At 39.4% G+C, this 23,031-nt stretch overlaps 1 protein-coding gene across 4 annotated transcripts in view; it reads left to right on the forward strand.

Moving 5' to 3' along the window:
- The window catches only part of LOC136856717 (transcriptional regulator ATRX homolog), a 462,565-nt gene that overhangs the window by 236,494 nt on the left and 203,040 nt on the right, over window positions 1-23,031 (forward strand). For 3 of the 4 annotated variants that reach the window (XM_068225163.1, XM_068225164.1, XM_068225165.1), the window contains exons 14-17: window positions 2,251-2,393; window positions 3,529-3,696; window positions 3,794-3,969; window positions 9,518-9,766. In XM_068225163.1, the coding sequence (XP_068081264.1) occupies window positions 2,251-2,393; window positions 3,529-3,696; window positions 3,794-3,969; window positions 9,518-9,766 (736 nt within the window). The remainder of the gene's footprint in view (window positions 1-2,250; window positions 2,394-3,528; window positions 3,697-3,793; window positions 3,970-9,517; window positions 9,767-23,031) is intronic. The other variant, XM_068225166.1, reaches the window with a different exon arrangement.

Here is a 23,031-nt window from a genome sequence, read left to right on the forward strand (position 1 = left end):
GTACATTTTTCGTTATGTAAATAAATATAGTATTATTATCATTATAAAAGCAACAATAATGGCGCGTGGCCTCCGGAGCCGGGTCTGGTCTTTCGAGTTGTCGCTAGGCGATCTACGCGCATATAAAAATGCGGCCCTACCTAAGATGAATTCTAATGTTTAATTCAGCAAGCAGACAGTCTATATCACAAATATTATAATAATATTTATAAAACCACCTATTCAGTACAATACAATCCACTATTTTATGTGGTTAAAATTTATACATAATACTTTAAGTAACCATTTAGCTCATACTATACATTCTGGTATCACAATATTGCAACCATGATATAGGCCTACGAGATGAAAAGAAAAAGCGTGATTTTTACGCCATTTCGTTTTACATCTCTTTACACATTTTGTAATAATTGAAAACTTTTAAGTTCAGTTCTCTTATTGCATATTAAAGATATACATGGATATCACGGCGATAACCTGTATTTAGGGAAAGATTCCGTAGACCCTTTGCGAACGATAGCTTAGCTACCCGACACGGCGTGGCTCCCATAGCTCAGCTCAGATGTTGTCACAGAGGTTAGAAATTCAACACGGTGCGGTTCGAATGATCTCACAGCGCCTTGTGCAAAGCTGCCAAGTTAGGAACTAGTTACAAAACTAGGCTATGGGAAAAGATTATTGGTCTGGCTTGGTTAGGTCCGGCTTGTAACAACACTATTGGGCAGAAGGCAACAAAGCGGTCAACAGGCCTCTAGCATCCCACACACTCCACAAGGTACGACTTCAACGATGTTGGCAGCTGTAGCCAGCCTATACCAACACAGAAAACGGTGGCAAATTTGAGTTTTACGCTGTCTTAAGTTTTAATTCTTGTAAATAAGCATACTTTTAGGGGTCAGTTAATGGGCCGAGGAGACGCGTTGGCACCAGGAGGCTCGTAGTGAGGTTGCACGGGAATAACCTGCGCACAGCACTCCAGCCTACAAGACCCCGGTTCAAGACTAAGCAACTCCGAATCGCTCGTATATTCTTGCATAACAGGTTGCCGCTGTTATATGCTTCGAGTATTGAGCAGTCCCTCTAAATTCAAAACAGTTTTGCGGATATTTTTCTTATGTACGATTGATCAGTGTGGGAAAATTGTGACCAAGGACAAATAATTTTTCGACAATCGATGCGATAAAACGATAGTTGGAGAACTGATAGATGTGGGGAAATTTAACATTGGTTTATATGGAACATTTTTGGGACTGAATAAATTCAACGATGAATATGGGAAAAAAAACAGTTCCGGGAACGATGCATCGAGGTTCTACTGTATTTGACTTGTATTAGTATTGTTTATTATTCCCCCCCCTTGCCATCCTTTTTCATTATGTCTCAAGACTGTCACGCATGCGCGTTTTATTTTTAAAAATCCGCTTAAGGATCTTCCGGATTTCTCTTTTTGAAAGTTGGCAGGTATGGTATTATAAATTTACTCATTGAGGACAAATATTTCAGGTTCCCTATGTGAATCAACATCTATATTATCTGGTGGCCAGGCGGGCATCAATTTTTGGTTATGAGACACTCTCATAGTGCATTGGCACTGCCGGTGGCTCCAAGTAGCCTACACAGTGGCCTCTATGGTATGCACTAGCCATGCGTCTTGGTGGGTGTGCTATTTACCAACTGATGAGCCCAACTTAGCACACTGGGGTGAAACTCTGGCAACCAGGAACGAGTTAGCTGGAAAATTTATAGTGTCCAATAACGGACCATTTATATTGGTATTATAAATTTACTCATTTGGGACAAATATTTCAGGTTCTGTATGGAAATCAACATCTATATCATCTGATGACCAGGCGGGCATCAATTTTTGGTAATGAGACAAAGTCTCTTATAGTGCATTGGCACTGCCGGTGGCTCCAAGTAGCCTACGCATTGGCCTCCGCGGTATGCACTGGCCATGCGTGTTGGTGGGTGTGCTATTTACCTACTGATAAGCCCAACTTAGTACACTGGGGAAAAACACTGGCAGCCAGGAATGAGTTAGCTGGAAAATTTATAATGTCCAACAACGGACCATTTATGTTGGTAAGGTGTCTTGTCACATTGTTGGTAAAGCTGTTCCCACAAATGCCGTATACTACTTTGCTCAATGTTGGTGAATGTTGGAATACATAATAATACAGATTGGTACTACTAGAGCCTCCAATGAAGGATTTGCAGTCATGTAAATGTAGCCTATTTTTATTTATGCAGGTGCAGACAAAATTCTGATCGTGCACACCTGCTGCGGAGTTGGCATGAGGGTGGAGGTGTCATGATCATCGGATATGAAATGTTCCGTAATCTCTCAAACTTAGTAAACGAGAGAGTTTTTCAGAGAACTTTGCTTAACCCAGGTGAGTTTTATTCTTTCTGTTAAATTCTATACCTGCTTAGGCCCTGTCCTCAATAAAATACCGCACTTGCAAATTGATCTTCCATTCTAAGGTGATGGCAATGGAGGGCCACAATTGCCTCTTCCTAATTTTCTGACCATTAGTGTTTTTAGCATATTTTTATCTCTAGTGCAAAAAAGAAGTACTTGGAATCTTTATTTTAAGTATGCTATTTTCTAAAAACAGATTTCTTAATTTGAAATTAATTTACATGTGCATATCTACTTTTAAGACTTCAGCTTATGGTTTTATAGAGGTCATTTTTTGCACTACAACTGCAGACAGCCTTCCTGGAAGATGGTTTGGTATTTCGTTGTGAACGTCTCTCAAAGGCTAAATTCAAATGTAGTTATGGCTCCAGTTTCAAATTATATTGCTTGCAGAGTGTTTTTGAAAGTCTTTGTAAATAAATGATGACCTCATATCTGGTTATGTGTGTAGAGAAGTGGAAGACACTACCTTTAGGCTACCAAAAGTCATGTTTTGAAGATAATTTATGTCCAGAGCATTTCATTCTGTGTGCAAGAAAAATTATTTCTTTCTTTAATAAACATTTTTGTATCATCATTTCTTATGAATATCACATGTTAATATCTTTTGCCATTATTATCTACAATAGTCGTCCAGCTATACCTCCATAATTTAAAAACCATTCTACCACTGTATTTCTTTAAGGTAAAAATGTCTGTGCCCTGATTTGCCATACATATACGTTGTCAATTGTGACAACCTATAATTGGGAAGTTGTTGATTGTTTCATTAAATGCTTAAGACAATGTTAGGATTAAAATGTATATACAGACAGTTTTTTCTCTTATCCTGTGCATTGGGGAAAAGTAACTGCAGTACTTGACCGTTACACCCGTGGGTCTTCTAGAGTTTAACAAATCCATGTTCAAAATTGTATGTGTTTATGTTAAAATATGATGTGAATGTGGATATAAAAGTAGTAGGAATTGGGCAGATTTAGAAAGAGAGTTTGAGATGAACTCTCATTAACTCTCATCAAGTTGAGATGGTCAAACTTTGCTAGAGGAAAATGACTATGAAAATGAATTATGTTAAATTTTATGTTAGAATAATTGTAATTTTTCAGTTCTTAGATTGTGGATCGAATATTTGACAGGTCCAGATCTGGTTGTTTGTGATGAAGGTCACTTGCTGAAGAATGAAAAAACTGCCCTCTCCAAAGCAATGTGTAAGATACGGACTCGGCGCCGTATTGTCTTGACTGGTACACCATTGCAGAACAACCTTAAAGAATGTAAGTTCTTCTCTTATCATTGTGGATCATTACTGTGAATATATTTCAATTACTCCAAATTATTGCTGTAGTCTATTGCTCTGTTTTTCACATACAGATCATTGCATGATGCAATTCGTAAAGCCTAATCTCCTGGGAACACTCAAAGAATTTCGTAACCGGTTTGTGAACCCCATAAATAATGGGCAGTTTGAAGACTCCACGCCACAAGATGTGAAGGTGATGAAGCGACGTGCTCATGTTCTACACAAGATGCTTGAAGGATGTGTACAGGTAAGTTGTTTTTCAGTTTCCAGCAGCAAATTTCATTCATCTTCCTCTAACTACTGTCTCAGAAGAAAGTATAGGCACGCGAGTTAATATGTTAAGAAAACTTTTATCCTTTGTTCCACAATAAAAACAAGCTACACCAAAATGTAGCTTATTTTATTCTATGTTTAATTGTATGGGTATATTATAAAAGATAAATTTTTATCTTACCCAGTTAAAATTTTAACGCAGGTTGAACAAAAAGAGTGCCGGTATTTTTTCCATTTCGAATGGAGTGCCCACTTTGAAAATTCATAACTTTAAAGGTATTGATCTGATCATTATGAAAGTTTAATACATCTTAAAGTAATCTGTATGCCAAGTTTATATTTCGTCGGCTATTTGTGAAGAAGGTGGTTGTAAATTATGTGAAACATTTTCTCATTACTGGGTGATCATAGCCGTAAGAAATTCCTCTTGTTATGAAGCTCATGAGAATATCAGGCTAAAACTAAAACTGCTTTTTTGCCTGCATGAGCTTGTTGATTTTGTATAGATTTACATTTAATTGAGTGATTTTGAGAGCAGAAAGCAGTTAAACAATTAAATTGAAATAAGAAATTAAGTGGTTCAACCTATTCAATACAAGTAAATAAGAAATGTAGTGTTACATTCTTATTTGGTTAAAAGCGGTACCGGTTTCAACCACCAATCTGGGTCATCATCAGCCGATTAAAAACACAAAAACAATGCATAGGAAAACAAAGAATTAAAGGATAAGTCTTTCACAAGAGGAAATGCATTGTTTAATTAAATAGGTTGAACCACTTAATTTCTTATTTAAATTTAATTGTGATACAGTTCAATACGGAACATTATGAAATTTTTATATTTAGAAGAAAGCAGTGTATTGCCGAGAGGTGTTGCCCAGTGGGCCTATTTGCCGCTTCAACTGAGCTCTGTCACTGCTCTGTATCAGCTTTGAGTCATGTAGAGCTACTTCACAATGAATGTATTGTGTTGTGGGGTGAGAAAGTGGAGTAAGGGAATATCATGCTAGATGGCAAGGAGTGGTATTTTTCCCCATCACCTGGAACTTTAAATACATGATGTTTCAGAAATTGAAGGCATCCCACCATTACTATTGATACATTGAAGAGAGGACAGACTTCAAATTAGTCCTGTCACCTAGCCCTAAGTGAAGACAAATTTCAATGACCTGGCCAGTAATCGAACCCGAGATATGGTTTTCGACCTTTACCATATTGAATTACACTCGCACTGTGAGAGTCTGTTGTGGAGGGAATGCTACTGTGCCCCGTGCGCTCAGCTGACCAGAGTTGTTAGCGACAGCATAATCTCTACCCTCTTACTAAAGTTCACATGGAAATGAGACACATTAAAGAAACAATGACTTCTTCCCTACTTCTAAGGAATGAAAGTATCCAGATAATACTACGAAGTACACTGATCACTAACCATTAACGAAATAAAAAGGTCCTTCCCATAAGCCGGAACTTACGGCGAAATACTTGATATACTAAATAATTATATCGTTAATATATCGGCCGCTAGTCCAATAAGGGTTTCAAACAACTGGCAAAACACCAAACATCCACTTGTACAGTAGGGAAGACCTGATTGATGTTCAGCCCGGCAACGTCACTAGGGTTTCCAGGACCAAGTGCATTGTTCTCGCTGGCTGGTAGACTGCTTTCTTCTCATACAGCTACTCACTTACATGTATGTATGTTAAGTGCTCATCCCGGAGACTGGTTTGATCCTCAACAGTTCCACTATCAGCTGTCGTACTAGGGAAATGAGAAGTGAGGTAGTTTCCCCTTTGCCTTCCTCAGTAAGCCAGAAGTTGCTATAACATATCAATCTGCCAAGCCCACTATAATGAACGCACCAATTGACCGTATGAGCAATATTTTCACACCGTCCATGACACGGACTGGCTGCATAAGAAATGGCATTACTAGCATCACTCGTACCTCGGTCACTTTCATGTTGTCAAAGCCAAGGATGAGACAGACAGGTCAATGAAAGTAACAAAATTGCTGTAGCCCATGCCAGAAAACATAGTGCACTGAGAACACTAGGTCTTGCCAGCAAAGGCATCAAATAAATCAATATAAATTCAACAATTATGTGCAGGCAAAAGGCAGTTTTAATTTTAGCCTGGCATTCTCATGAGCTTCATAAGAAGCAAAATTTTTTATGGCTATAATCACCCAGCAATGAGAAAATATTGTTTCACTAAATTTACAACAACGTTCTTCACAAATATCAGATGAAATAAAAACTTGGTATATAGATCAACAAGTTATTTTAAGATGTATTAAAGTTTGGTAACGATCATATCAGTACTTTTAAAGTTAGGAATTTTCAAAGTGGGTGTTCTGTTGGAAGTGGAAAAAATACCGGCACTTTCTTGTTCAACCTGTGTTAAAAGTTTAACCGGGTACGATAAAAATTTCTACTCCACATATAAATGTAGAATAAAATAAGCTAAATTATGGTGTAGCTTTTTTCTATGTGGAACATAGGGCAAACGTTTTATTAACATATTAACTTGGGTGTGTATACTTTTTTCCACAACAGTAGAGGCTGTCCATTGGACAAAGCATTCCAAACATGTGTCTTTATAATTAAAATGGTGAAAGTAATGTGTTCTAGAAGACTAACTGGAACATAAATATGAAGTTAAAAAGAACCATTCGACACATGTAATGTCATGATACTAGCACAGAGTGGAAGCATGCAATAAATAGAATAATAACTCAGATGACAAGAATCAATGGTAATAAGGAAAGGTATTCCTGGGTAGAGGTGTCTCCTGGATGGTACATAGGACAAGGAAATCAAATGTTAACTTGACCTATGATACTACCAATCGAAACATGGCTAGGAGTCTGACTTGATAGGAAGTAAAGGAAGTAAGAAATCAGAAACCACATTAATTTAAAAATATCTCATAACTATTCATGATGGAGAGCAAATATTGAATTCTGCAATTAATAAATATTGTTCTAGTAAAGAGGGTGCACACATTTGACATACACTGACTGTTCGAGATAACCAACATCAAAACAAGTTTCTTCAAATACAGAGGTTTTCTTTCCAACAGTTCACTACATTTACAATAACAATAGCTGGGAAAACTGAGAAAGGAGGGAATTTTAGAAAAAAGAGGAGCGTTACCTACCATGCCAGAAATGATCAACAAGAGAGCAAACTAGTATAACTTCAGTAGTGCCCAAAATGGAGGCTAAATTGCTGACATTAAAAAAAGAAAAAAAGAGTAACACAAAGAATAGAACTTTGAAGAATTATAAGAACATTTTCTGAAAATTCACACCCAACACATTGCATTACAAAGTAACCTTAAGTTCATGGAGTCCTTTCAAAAATCCAACATATTTTTCCCCCCTTTATTAAGCTGCACAAGAGCCATAGTCCAGAATCACAGGCACAGTTTGGTAGAGAAAATTTAACTTGATTGAACATACATGTTCAGATAAGACAACGAAAAATGTATTTAAAAAAAAAAAAAAAAAAAAAAATAGCGTACTCGCTTAAGCACTTATTTTCATACGGTATTCCAACATGAATGACTCAAAGTCCCCAAGTGGGACAAAATTTCGGTATATGTAGAGTGGGTGTTGGCCCATAAGTGGCCACGGTTGGTCCGTGGTCCAACAGCTTTGTACTCTGACCGGCCAACCGAGCAGAGGAGAGGTGATCATGGCTCTACGCCTCTGCCTTCGGGAGACGGGACAGGGCTGGACCTCATGGCTGGCCCCAACCGTCGGTTGTCCTGAGAATGGTTTTCCATTCTCCTGCACTAAGGTGAATGCGGAGACAGTTCCTAGTACAGGCCACAGCCGCCAACCCCCTCACCTTCTCCGAGCATCTCCTTCATCGTAACAAATCTCCCGACCGTCTAAGAAGCCCGCCTCCCCCTTCAAGGGAGGAATGAAAATATTTTAGTAGTAGTGGGACAAAATATTGATACGTTATTTCAAACTTCACTTTTCCAATTGAGAATAATCTGCCTGGTGCACAAAGAAATATACACAGTATTACGGAGATTGTCACCAGGGAGCTTTTTCTATCTCTGCATGGGTCGCATAGTGTCTCAGTGATGGAACAGCCTAAGCCCGGGTATGTACCCATGTGGAGAGAACAGGAGAGGAGGGGAGGTAACACACACTCACTCGCATAGAGTATCAGAACTTGCTGGAACCTTGAGGAACAGTTTTGAATACTGCGGTGGATGACGTCATCCCACGTTGAAAATATCTGGCAGCAGTAAAGATGTGACAGCCAGAAAGTTCAGATGCATGGTGCCGCAGACCAAATATTACGTAGAATTTAGGAAGTTTGAAGGTGGTTTGGCGAAGATGAGGTGAGTCCATTACAAGCTGCTCTCTCATATCTATTATGAAGTTGAACCCTTCATGGCCACCAAGGCAATCATTTTCACAAATTTAAAAGAAACATATGAGTCGAAAATTTTTGGCTGCTGGCTTCATGAGAGGAAAATAGGATAAAAATGGTAGTGACGATTGTTGACGTGTAGATGCTGTTGTGGGGTAGAGGAAGTGGGGAAGACTAAAGAAAAGAGTGGTTATCTAGTCTTAAGGCCTTGTGCTTCCTCATACCTAAGCTGTTGATGATGATTCGTGTCTGGCTGGAGAGAAGGCATTCACTATCCCAGAACATTACAAGAACAGTATCATTTACCAGGCACTCATTTCAAGGGCACAGTGGGATTGGTTGATCCACTCAGTTTATATTTGGACAAGAACCTTTATAGGACAAGTGTGTCCAATAAAGATATGTATCATGGGGCAACTCATTCTAAATGTGTCTTTGAGGTAGAAAGCCCATAACTTTGTGGAGGATAAAATCTTCTTAGCAGAATTTTTTAACAGCAAGCAAGACCATAATTTTTGACTTTATCCAAGAGATCCAGGGTGGTTTTTAATATGAACTTTTGTGCTTCCTCGACGTTAAGGACAAACATAACAGCTATTAATGAATTTAGACAAGCATTATAGAGAAAACTTTTAGATCAAAAAGAGAGATCTTTACATTTTAACTATTTGTGTTTTAAGTGTAAGTTAGATTTATGTGGTATTTTGGTTTATGATGCCAAATTCACTGATGAAGAGAATGGCCATTTCTCTAAACATGTGCAAATAATAATTGTTTAAACTAACGAGTTTATAATAAATATTGATAGGGCTGACCTAAAAAATACTCGTCACATTTTTGCATGATGCTAGTAATCTCATTCCTTGTGCAGCCAGTCGCTGTTATGAATAGTGTGAAAATGTCGCTCATAGGGTCAGTTGGTGTATTCATTTCAGTGGGGTTGGCAGAAACTTCTGGCTCTGTGAGCAACGGGAAAACTACCTTGGTCCTCATTTCCCTTGTATACCTCTTCAGTGACGCCTAGGTCATGTATGACAGCTGACAGCAGAGCTGTTGGTCAGATCAGCCTTTGCGCTGAATATTCAACATAGCCGTGTGAAATTGATGTCAAATTTTTTTTCTTCAGAGGTTTGACTACTCGGTGCTGAGACCACTCTTACCCCCGAAGCAGGAGTACGTGATCTCCATAAGACTTACGGATCTTCAGATCAAATTGTATTGGCTCTACCTCAAGGTGCGTACTGGAGGGCAGAACTTTGCAGGAACTCAAGGAGCCCAGCTGTTCACAGATTTTCAGGCTCTGCAGAAAGTGTGGACTCATCCCTTGACATTGAAGATGGCTGCTGAGAGGAACAAGAAGATGGGCGTTGAAAAGGTATGCTTGTGTGATATTAATCAAAGCAAAGTTTTCACCCTTTTCTGTTTCAGGGAACCGTGGCTACCTCGCACTTATTTTAACTTAGGATAAAATATAAAAGGGGCGAGTTGGCCGTGCACATAGAGGCGCGCGGCTGTGAGCTTGCATCCGGGAGATAGTAGGTTCGAATCCCACTATCGGCAGCCCTGAAAATGGTTTTCCGTGGTTTCCCATTTTCACACCAGACAAATGCTGGGGCTGTACCTTAATTAAGGCCACGGCCGCTTCCTTCCAACTCCTAGGCCTTTCCTATCCCATCGTCGCCATAAGACCTATCTGTGTCGGTGTGACGTAAAGCCCATAGCAAAAAAAAACAAATATATATATATATATATATATAAAAGAATGCTGTGTAACAGATGAATCAAATTGTGGTTCATATATAGTAGAAGGTTATTCAAAAGGATGGGTCAAAACTAACCTGATTTATTCTCCATTGAACTGACATACAATCCACAGTCTCGTTTTCCGTGCGTTATTCCCGTACGATCACAGGGTCCATGCAAACATGCAATACACAATAATATGCAATATAGACGACCTGCAAAAGTTTATTATTCATAAGTTTCACATCTATCTGTGCTCCATGGCTAAATGGTTAGCGTGCTGGCCTTTGGTCACAGGGGTCCCGGGTTCGATTTTCGGGAGGGTCAGGAATTTTAATCATCATTTGTTAATTTCGCTGGCAGGGGGGCTGAGTGTGTGTGTGTCGTCTTCATTATAATTTCATCCTCAGCACAACGTGCAGGTCGCCTGCGGGTGTCAAATCTAAAGACCTGCACCTGGCGAGCCTTAATATGTCCTCGGACACTCCCAACACTAAAATCCATATGCTATTTTATTCCATTGTATTTCATATCTCCCTATGTAGTTTATGTACTCGCCACCAGAGGCGCTGTTGTTTTTCGTGTGGTTTCTACTGTAATATCATGTGTGCTGCAACATTGCATAATCAGGAAGTAACTTGCTGGACATGTGTACCCATTGTGTGTGTAACGTACAGTGTCTTCCATTGGCACGGAAATTCCTTCCAGAAGCATCAAAGGACAGAGCTAGACAGGAAGAAAGAACTTCGAATGCGATCGGACAAGAAATGTCTTAAGCTTGTAAACTATTCATTGACTGGCCATCAGCCTGTCTGTTGACTCAGGGTTTTACGTCTCTTATCAGTTCATGCCGGAAGCGACGTGTGCCATGAGGGCACTTACTGCTTGAAGCTCTTGGTGGAAGGACATGTGCTGTGGAGCTTGAGCCTGTGTTAAATCTTAGGAGACAAGATGTTTTTTTACCAAGTGAGTTGGCCATAGGGGCGCACGCCTTTGAGCTTGCATTCGGCAGATAGTAGCTTTGAACCCCTGTCTGCAGCCCTGAAGGTGGTTTTCTGTGGTTTCCCATTGTCACACCTTAATTAAGGCCAAGGCGGCTTCCTTCCTACTCTTAGCCCTGTCCTATCCCATCATCGCCATAAGACCTATCTGTGTCGGTACGACATAAAGTAACTCTTTGCCTGTAATAAAAATCGTATGCAAATTATATAAAGTAACCCGTAAAAAATTGTTCGTTTGCAAAATTAAAGTTTTAACTTCAATTATTTTTCTTTCTGCACAATTTCCAGGCCACATTGCTCATTCATCATATTTCTGAGTAATATGTACATTTTTAGGGAGCAGTTTGTTACTAAGATACAAGATCTTTGTTGTATAAGGTAATCATTGTTTAATTGGATCTCTAATTCTATCACTTTAGGTATGTTATCTATAGTATGGAGTTAGCCCCATTCCAAACGGAGTAGAATCCAGTTAGGTAAGGGGTTTGATTACCCATTTCAAACCGTAGCACATGTTCACCAATAGCATTTGTATGCTACTATGTTTCGAGGTGTCCGGCATTTGAGATTGTTTCCTATTTTGGAGAATCCCAGTTAGAGTGTATCAATTCTCTTTATTTTGTTCATAATTAAATGCAACTTAAAAGCTTTCCAGTCTGTCAAACACACAAGTTAAATATACAGTAAATATTACACTATAACTTACCTGTAAAGAAACACATTATTAAACATGGAGTAAAAATACACACTATTAACGCATTGGCATTACTTTGCCTCCTGGTAGGTGGCCGCGCATGCATTGACCATTCATACACAGACGCCTGACAGGTGGTCTGCTGAGAGGTAAGCTTTTAGCAACTAGTTAGCCTTCTGTCCATAGATGGTATGACATGCAGTATACCGTCTGAAAGTTGATAATCTGCTCTCTTGAAGTTGGAACAAACGTCATAGATTGTGTCACGCAGCAGGCAATCGCTCTCCAAGTAGGGTGACACCCACTTGATAATCGGCAGAAATGGCCCCAGCCCTAGTAAACATTGTATTACAAGGAATAAACTCGAACGTATATTATGGGATAGTCAGAGTGAATTGGACAGTGATGTAGTTTTAGAAAATTAAGCAATTTTATATACTATACTCTGCATGGCTCTACTTATAAATTGACATTTTGGCTCTGTCTGGTTTTTATGGGCTGAAGCATAGGCATCCAACCAATCCAAAGCTGCCATTCATATCGATTTATATCGGCAGAGCACAATCTCAAAACCTAATTGCCAACTCTGATGTTTACATATACTACATGGTCCTGTCTCGCTCAGCATGTATGGTATTTGGTGCGGTTCGCGATCTTTTGCATTTTCCTTCAGTAATTAGTATGTTTTTTATATTAGTCTTTTATCTCTCTAGTATAGTACAGCATAGCATAGTTTATAGTTTAGCATAGCATAAGTTAGTACAATATAGATTTAATTATTCAGTGTAGAAAATAGCTGTAGTTTTATTTACGTCCGTGTATTACTGTACTTAGTTTGTCGTGTTTACCATGTCTCAGTGTAGTTCGGGAAAGACAAGTGGCAAGAAATAAAGCAGTGTGGGACAAGGCATGCCCTTGAGAAGCCAGGCCCATGAAATTGTGTCCAATGTGCGCGAGTACTTTGAGAAATAAAAGAAGAATGGTGCTACATTGCTTCTTTAGCACAAGCTGTACAGAGAACTGCCGATGCTACCAAAGTAAGTAAATATACAGTAGTTGCAGTTGGAAAGGAGAAATACCTCGCTGAGGAACAATCTCCTGGATCCCTGGTAAGAAAAGGAATCTGGCCAAACCATTGACGAACTGGGACAGTTTCCAGAAAGATGCCATTCGTAGGCATATTTATGACTACTACCGCAGAAAAGACCACCCTACTCTTGCGAAACTACGTGAGTCTCGAGGGAAAGCGAACTATTTAAGGGAAGCAAGACTTCACTGAATGTTGTGGTACAGGAACTGGGATTCTGTTACAAGAAATTAAACGGCCAGCAAGTATTAATGGAGAGAAGTGATGTGATATGGCACTGCCAGTTTTTAAGGGACGTTATGAAGAAAAATTTTAATTTGATTGCGCGGCTAGATGAAACATTGATCATTCCAAACCATACCGTAGGAAAATGCTGGACAGATGATTCTATGGAAGGTACAATGGCAGTCCCCATTGGAAAGAGGGAGAAGAATTATTGTGCTACATGCCGGTACTGCAAACAGATTTGTACCTAACTGTTTGTATGTACTGAGGTCTAAGAAGACTGACGATTACCACGAGGAGTTGAATAGTGTTAATTTTCAGAACCGGTTTGAATGCACATTAATGAATAATCTGATATAGATGTTGATTTCCATAGGGAACCTGAAATATTTGCCCCAAATGAGTAAAATGGAGATGTAATGGAGAACTCCATCGAAAATTTCATAATATCTTTGGGACCTGGTGATACTGACAGTGATTCATTGTTGGAGGGTACCAGCGACTCTGAGATCAGTGGAGTGTTCCCTTTGTAGGACATAACCTCCTTTCTGTGCCAGCGTTTAGTGATGACTGATGTGTTATTTCCTCATTCTCTTTTATTCTTAATATATTCTCTTTTATTCTTAATATATTCTCTTATTAGTGTCAGATGTTGTTAGTAAGTGTAGTTTTTATGAGTTTGTCTTCAATCCATATTTATTAGTTTTTTCTGAGTACAGTATTACATTTTACAAGGGCTGTTTACTGTGGTCGTATTGCATCAGCTGTTCTCGCGTGCACAGCGAGCTGGCAACAGAGGAGAGGCGATGCTCATTTGTTTTGCAAAACTTCAATGTAGAAGTAAGGCCGTGCGGAGTATAGCAGTGAAAATTATAGCAGCATAACAAAAAAGTTAGTGATGATGCGTTTGAAAGTGACAATGATAATGAAATCCATCCTGCCTACGAAAAGACAAAGGGAGATGGCTGGGAATGGAATAAAACAGGTGATAAACCATCCAAATATGATTTTATATGAAATTCTGGAATAAAACCCATCATAAACAGGACCCTCCCTTCAGATCCCTCCCCTGTTCACATTTCTCAACATGTGATTCACAACTCTTTATGGGAGGAGATAGCTACTGAAAGAAACAGTTCACAGAAAAAAATCCCAACTTTCCCTATATGAGTTCACTGGGAACATTTCACAAGGCTTATAACCCTAAACCATGCCATGACTGTGTTGAAAGCAAGACAAGCAAGAAAAGTGTTATGAGATACGACTCTGAAAGTATTTGATGGCTTTGCATTTCCCGGATTGTTTTAGGGTGTTTCACACCATTAAAACTTACAAAAATTGTTCTTCTGGGTGCTGCACTTCATCAAATCATACAAGGGTATGATTAAAATTCAGTATGTTGCAGATTACATGTATAAATCTTAGTAGCATAAAACTGTATCTTTTGCATGAAAAAAATTATATACAGTACGTGCGCATGCTCAGTACATTAAAATTAGTATTTCAAGGGGTTAAACAAAGGACATATTTCGTTCTTAAAAGAACATCATCAGATTTTCTGCCAAGTCACACTCAATATTTGGAAATATTTATGTTGTTTATTTCTCTCTTTGCATCCGGGAGATACTGGGTTCGAATCCTACTGTCGGCAGTCCTGAAGATGGTTTTCTGTGGTTTCCCATTTTCATACCAGGCAAATGCTGGGGCTTTACCTTAATTAAGGCCACGGCCGCTTCTTTCCAACTCCTAGGCCTTTCCTATCCCGTCGTCGCCATAAGACCTATCTGTGTCGGTACGACGTGAAGCAACTAGCAAAATATATCTCTCCAAACACCTGGGAATTTGAAATTTGGAACTTATCTTTGACAAAGTCCTGGCTTGTTTCAGTTCCAGCGTACATTGCTCCATGTTTAATAATGTGGGTGTGGGGTTTTTTTTTTTTTTTTTTTTTTACAGGTATATTTATATTGAACTTGCGTGTTCGACAGACCGAAAAGCTTTTAAGTTATTTTACATGTTATGAGTCTCATTACTAGCTTTTAAGTTACATTTGAGTCGACAATGGAAAATATCGCTTCCTTTTTAACAAATCTCTTGCAATTGTCATGTAATTTGAATTCAGCATTCTTGGTGTTGTGTATCTGAAGAGTCAAGCATTCGATAAGTGCTCTACATCTTGACAAAGGTACTTCCTTGAATCCTGAATGTTTTAACAAATTCTAAAGTTAAATGTGTTCAGTTGGTTGAAAATTATTACTGAACGCTCTTCTTTTTCCCCTTGTTTACTTATTTAAGAAAGTGGTGTAAAACTGACCTTGCTTTGTTTAAACTAAAATCTTCACTAAATTCGAGCCTACACCAAGCTTGCTTGCTCTTTACTTTCCTTTAAAGTTTTTTCGGTAGCAGTTTTGTCCTTTATTTCCCGTTTATTTCATTGGTATTTTATTTTATGTTTGTGACCTGCTCAAAGGTTATGCGGTTCATATGGATATTACAAGTGTTGGATGACATGGCAGATGTGTAGACGGCAGTCTGATTCTTCCTCAGCATGTCCCAACATATCTGCGGTTACCCACTACTGCAGCTGAGATGCAGTTCTTCAAATAGTCCCGTTGATGTGGTAATGATCATACACAACGTCCATGACATATCCCCATGAAAAGAAATTGCAGGTTGTTAAATCAGGCGATTGTGGAGTTCTGAGCAGCATCAGCAAATTATGATTCCCGGCATGGCAGGCCCATTTTTCTGGTAGGAACACAGATGCCTAGCACTCACCATCATGTGCACTTCCTATGGGGTAGGTGCTTGCTAAATTATATTTGAAAATATCTGTGCACTGCTCCAACAGCCTGTGTTCATTCAGGATACTTTCTCATTCTGCGAGGTTGCCATTTTGTACCAGACAGTAAACAACAACAACAACAACACCGTCTCTGGCAGCAAGTACATAAGCTACACAGACATGAAGATGGTGGATTCAATTCCCACCGTCGGCAGCCCTGAAGATGGTTTTCTTTGGTTTCCCACTTTTACACCAGGTAAATGCTGTGACTGTACATTAATTAACAGTCGCAAATATAAAACTACTACTCCTATATAACTGTAATATTTAAGAGATTCATGTAGCACTGTGGCAAAGGAAAATTAACATTTCAATAACCAAAATTGGACAGATTAATTCTGACAAAATAATCTGGAAAATGGGCGATTTGAACAATCGCAGAGACGTTACTCATAGTTCAAATATAGCAGTTTTGTTCTTATTTCTAATGGCATATTTACTTTCGAAAAGGTTATTTTCACTATAATACAAATTACATACTTGTATAGTTTCCCATTTTTGAGCCTCTTTATTTTGTTGCTTCATTTTCGCATACTGGTTTGTATTGTCTGCCGAAAGTTGAAAAAGGTCCTCTGCAAATTATAATGAAAACTTGTCGAACACACTTGATCCTACCAGTAAGTTGTGGAAAACTCCTTGATATTCAGTGAAGGGATTGGGTGCGATATAATCCAAATTATTAGACCATTGTACAGGCGTAGGCCTAATTCGTTGAGATATCTTCACCGGCAGAGGTCCATCATCCTCCTAAATTAAACACTCCTTATCCTCAAATCCTCCGATTTCTATTTCAAAATCACTACCACCACTGCTGTGGCTATCACTTTCATCCTAAATGAAGAAATTCATCCTGCAAATACAGTACAGTATTTCCTCATCCATAACACAACTCACCGCTCACCGTGTCACCTTTTCTCTTTAAATTAAGTGGGACCTTGCCGCGATTCATGTGTCACATAGTTCCAAAGGCTCTCCAAACATTACTAAACGTATGATACATAGCATTCTTTTTTAAATACTCCGTGTTAAGAGTTCCAGCAGTAAACTCTAAAATTCACCAAGAGATGGCAGAGGTATACGCTCCTAAACCCCAGGTACAACTAGCACGATGTATGGCGGTATGCAAATTTTTTTTCGCTACGACTTAGTGTGATATATTAGGGAGGGTGTTAATACCACGTCCACTACCTTCCCAGTCTTAGCCCTTTCCCATCCCTGCATTCTTGAAAACCTTCCATGTTTTACTAAGGCATTAAACTGCTAGCAAAAAAAAAAAAAAATTCTACACATGGAACTTATGGACAACAATTTTATCATTGTATACCATTGTGGATTCTGTATGTCACTTCAGCACAATTAAAACAGCTTTACTTTTGCACTGAATAACCCTGTATTTTCAGTAACATTTTAAAATGGTATTTATTTTGCACTCTTTATAGAAAGATATTCACTTTAATTTTTCATCTTATTACGTTATTAAGTTTATTTTCTGGGTTGAACCGTGCTGTTGTTTTCTCTACATTACATACAGTTTGTCAACGTTTCGAATACATTGCAGTATTCTTTGTCAGGGCAACTGAAATACCCCTACTCGATCCAAGGTAATCAGTCTCCCAGGCAGCAGGAATGCTTGGCTACCGCTGAAATATCTGTGTTTTGATCCCTGGTGTGACGAATATGTTCTTTTAGGCGGGTGGAGATCAGATGTTTTGTTTCTCCAACATAGCACTTTTCGCAGCTACATTCAGTGTGGTATACTCCAGGAGCCTGTAGTTCTGTTGTGTCTTTTACTGGTAGTAGATAATGGGCTAGCTTCCGTTGTGGTTTATAGATGATTTTTATGTCGTATTTGTCCAGTATCTTGCCGATCCTGTCTGTAGTGTTTTTAATGTATGGAAGTATCACTGTTTCCAGGAGGGTCAGTTCCTGTTTCCCACTGTTTTCTTCCACGGCGGCCTTTTCTTTGTTTTCTTCTGATTTTCTGAAGACTCATCAGATGTTATTGAGCAAGTAGCCATTTCTCGTGAGGGTTCTCGTGAGGTGTTCTTTCTCTTCTTCCAGGTGTTCTGCATCTGATATTGCTATTGCCTTGTTAACCAGTGATGTTAGAACAGCCTGCTTTTGTGATGGGTGGTGATGAGAAGAGGTGTGCAGGTGTCTGTGTGGGTTTCCTGTATACTGCATGACTTAGAGTCCCATTGATGTTGCATTTTACTAGGACATCCAGGAACAGTAGTTTTCCGTTTACTTTGATTTCCATGGTGAACTGAATATTTACGTGAATAGAGTTGACTTAAACAATGTTGTGAGAATGTCAGCAGACAATGGGATGAAAAATCAAAATTGTAAGTTCTCTCACTTTTAATTATTGTGTTGATGGGGTGTGGTACCTCATGGGGAACACTGTACGTACCTACGTGTTAATATAAGTAATGATCTTCATTGGGGTGATTATATTAACGAGGTTGTTGCGAAAGGTTATAGATATCTGCACATGGTTGTGAGCCAACGGCCGTAGCCGTGTTGAAACACCGGATCCCATGAGATCTCCGAAGTTAAGCAACATTGGGCGTGGTCAGGAGTTGGATGGGTTGGCACGCACTGTTGGTGGGGGGTAAGGGAATGGAGGAGCGGAAAGGAACTGGCCACTCTACCGCACGAAAACTCCGGCTCAGGAACACCTCTGCGGAGGTTGGGACCTGCCTTCGGGCAGAATAACCCTTACCTACATGGTTGTGAGAGTATTTGGGGGTTGTAGTAAGGATGTAAAGGAGAGGGCGTATGTAAGTCTCTCGTAAGACAGCAGTTAGTGTGGTTCCAGTGTATGGGACCCTCACCAGGACTACTTGATACGAGAATTGGAAAAAATTCAAAGGAAATCAGCACAGTTTGTTCTGCGTGATTTCCAACGAAGGAGTAGTGTTACGAAAATGTTTCAAACCTTGGGCTGGGAAGACTTGGGAGTAAGGAGACGAGCTGCTCGACTAAGTGGTATATGATATAGATGTTGATTCCCATAGGGAACATGAAATATTTGTCCTGAATGAGTAAATTTATAATACCAATATAATGGTCCGTTATTGGACATTATAAATTTTCTAGCTAACTCATTCTTGGTTGCCTGCGTTTCGCCCTCGTGTGCTAAGTTGGGCTCATCAGTTAGTACTTAGCACACCTACCAAGACGCAAGGCTAGTGCATACCGTGGAGGCCACTGCATAGGCTACTTGAAGCCACCAGCAGTGCCAATGCCAAAATTTGATGCCTGCCTGGCCATCAGATGATATAGATGTTGATTCTCGTAGGGAACATGAAGTATTTGTCCTGAATGAGTAAATAACCTCACTCCTTGTGGGTGGGGTTAACTTCCAATAAGTAACCAGGGGAACCTGACCCCTACAGAGCGCATCCCCAGGTGGTGGATAGGGGGCCCCTACAGTATGTAGGACTGGTTGAAATAACCAATACAACCCGCGGACCAACAGGTAGCCCAATTCCTGGGGATTTTAAAATACTGGGACACCCTCTCTCCAGGGGTCATAAATATGGAGGGCCCTTGCCCTGGGTTAAGAGTGAAGACCTCAACGGCATCTACGGTGGAGAAGATGGACTTCGGTACGGTGAAGATGGCGGAAGAGGCAACCCATCCTTCTGGGGTGTACAGATGGAACCTAATGCCTTGTAGGACGAGGAAGGCATCCTCAAAGGCTAAGGGAGTAAACCCTGAAAGAAAATCCTCTTATGCGTTAGGCCTAGCAAGTCAGCAGGAGAGTATTGAGTACAGTCGCTTTCAATGAGAAAAAGAGCCTCAGAAAGAAGATTATAGACCGGACTGACACTTCCTCTCAGACAATTGTAAAGTATGATGACCGTAAAGCTGATGATATACAATGTTCTGAAAGGAAACCCCAAATAAAAAAGAGACCCAAATACCGAATCGGAACTATGAACATTCTATCATTAACTGGAAAGGTAGCAGAACTAGACATGAAGGATAGAAGAAAAATATCAATATTGGGATTAAGTGAGACCAAATGGAAAGGGATTGGAAGTAAGACACTTTGTGGAGGATATAAATTATACTGGAGTGGACAGGAGAAGGTAGCGAAAAATGGTGTTGGATTCTTAATTAACGAAGGGACTGATGCTACAGCTGAAGTTATCTGCAAAAGTGATAGAATCATTAAAATGTTCATGAAACTGGAGAACACTAAGTACACCGTCATACAAGTGTATACCCCGCAGACAGGCTGCAGTGAGGAAGACAAAGAGAAATTTCGGCAAGACCTGGAAGATACAGTTACCGGTAATGAAGAAAATGTTGTTATTATTGGAGATCCAAATGCGCAAGTTGGGGTAGACAGACTTGGGTACGAGAACATCATTGGTCCACATGGATTTGGACAAAGGAACCCAGAAGGAGAACAACTATTAGATCTGTGCAAAAGAAATGATCTTATAATCAAAAATACATTCTTCAAAAAAAGAGACAGTCATAGAATAACAAGGTACAGTTGGGATGGCCAGTATAGAACATTGATTGACTACGTAATCACAAATAAAGATGGTGGCAGGTACATCACAGATGGAAAGGTCATCTCTAGTGAAAGCATGGACAGTGACCACAGATTGTTGGTAGTACACTTCAATCATAAGACCAATGAAACACAGAAAATTATTATGAAAAAACCAAGGGTTAAAACTTGGAAGTTGCAAGAAGTCCAAATAAAGGAAGAATACAAACTAAGGATTCAACAGAGTTTGCCGAAGGGTGAAGTAACCAGCGTTAATGAAGAATGGAAGGCCTTCAAAGACACCTTTGTGGGAGAAGCCAAAAACCTATGTGGAGTTACAAATTCTATCAAAAGAAAAAAGGAGACACCATGGTGGAACGATGGAGTGAAAACAGTGGTGAAAGAAAGAAACCAAATAAAGAAGGCACTGGACAAGGAAAAACAAAAACAGGGACAAGAATGAAATAAACAAGAAATGCAAATACTTCAAGGAGTATACAGGAACAAGAAACTTGCTGTAAAGAACATTGTAAGGGAAGAAAAAGAGAAGAAATGGAATGAGTTTGCAGACAAACTGGAAGAGGACAGTAGGGGAAATATGAAATTGCTATACAGAGTAGTGAAAAACAAGCGAAGGGATCAAGAGACCATAAAAGCAATAGAATGTGATGATGGAACTCTGGCACAAGAAGAGGGAGAAATTAAACAAGAACTCAAGATCTATTTCGAAAAGCTGCTGAAAGGAGATACAGAAAACATAACAACAGATAGAGGAGAGCCAAGTCGAGGAACCGCAACTGAACCACCAATTACATGGCTTGAGGTTGAAAATGCGCTCAAGAGCATGAAGAAAGGCAAGGCAGTGGGCATAGATGAACTAAGTGCAGATATGCTGAAAGTAGCGGGAATTCCAGGAATCCAGTGGCTCTACAGAATGCTCAACAAGATATGGGAGGAAAATACTATTCCTGAGGACTGGAAGATGGGCATCATTGTACCTCTGTTCAAGAAAGGAAGCCGACGAAAATGTACTAATTACCGTGGTATCACACTACTATCTCATGTCCTGAAAATATTGGAAAAAATAATAGAGACCAGAATCAGAGATATTGTTGAACCCATTTTGGAAGAAGAGCAGTATGGTTTGAGACCAGGAAGGTCAACTACAGACCTTATATTTGCAATTAGGATGCTAATGGGAAAATACTGGGAGAAGAACAAGCCTTTATTTCTAATATTTTGGACATTGAGAAAGCATATGACAGTGTACCAGGGAAAGAATTTGGCAATGCATAAAAGAACTTCCAAGTGCGAGACAGCCTCATAGACAAAGTGAAAATGTATAGTGGGAATAGAAGCTGTATTCAAGTAGGATGTGGTTTGTCAGACTGGTTTGAAACATAGAGAGGAGTGCAGCAGGGCAGCTCATTGTCTCCACTTCTATTTATTATTGTAATGGATGTAGTAATGAAATCTATTAAAATGAAAGAACATGGAGATATCAAAGCCATCACATTTGCAGATGATGCTGCGATCTGGAGTGACTCGGAAGAGGAATTGGGAGAGAGAATGCAAAGCTGGAATGAGCAGTTTAAGAAATATGGTTTAAACATCAGCAAGACCAAAACGGTGGTGATGAAAGTGTATGGGGAAGGAGCAGAACCAATAGTCATGTTAAATGAAGCCCAACTGGACAGCGTTGCAGTTTTCAAATACTTGAGTAGCGTTATATCAAATGACAACCTAGCAAAACATGAGGTGAACAGTCGAATCAATAAGGCAACACAATTTTACCACCAGGTAAGACACCTGCTGTGGGATGAGCAAATACCCATGAAAACAAAAATGATACTGTACAAGTCCTATTATACACCAATTCTTACATACAGTCTCGAAACCACAACACTGACCAGTAGAGATAATTCCAAACTTCAGGCAGCTGAAATGAAATTCCTATGCACTATGATCCAGAAAACTAGGAAAGACAAGATTAGGAATGAGAAAATTAGGGAAGAAGTAGATAAGATTCAGATATCAAGACTGAAGTGGTTAGGTCACATGAAGAGGATGCCAGTAAACAGAACTGCAAGGAAGGAATTTGACAGAAAAGTAGAAGGAAGACGACCTGTGGGAAGGCCACGAAGGAAATGGATAGATTTAGTTAAGAACGATGTACTGCTGAGAGGTCATGATTGGGACAAGTTGGTGGAGGAAGAATGGTACAAGGACAGGATGAGATGGAGGAGGCTCATATACCACACCGGGGAAACTGGAGATGGTTTATTTATTTATTTATTTATTTGTGTCTTTATTAAGTGGCAAAGTTAGGGCTCATGGCCCTCTCTTACACTTAACCACATGCAATTTTTATTTTTACAGTATTAATCTAAAATATCATTGTAATCAATTACTGTTATTGAGATATGTGAGTCAGATAAGGAATTACAATAATACAATTAATTAAGGTTACTACTGATGAAGAATTATAGGATACATAGAGTGGATAATCCCAAAGAAATATCAACTTATAAC

Source organism: Anabrus simplex, chromosome 1 (genome assembly GCF_040414725.1).
Source record: "Anabrus simplex isolate iqAnaSimp1 chromosome 1, ASM4041472v1, whole genome shotgun sequence".
Classification (NCBI taxonomy): Eukaryota; Metazoa; Arthropoda; class Insecta; order Orthoptera; family Tettigoniidae; genus Anabrus; species Anabrus simplex.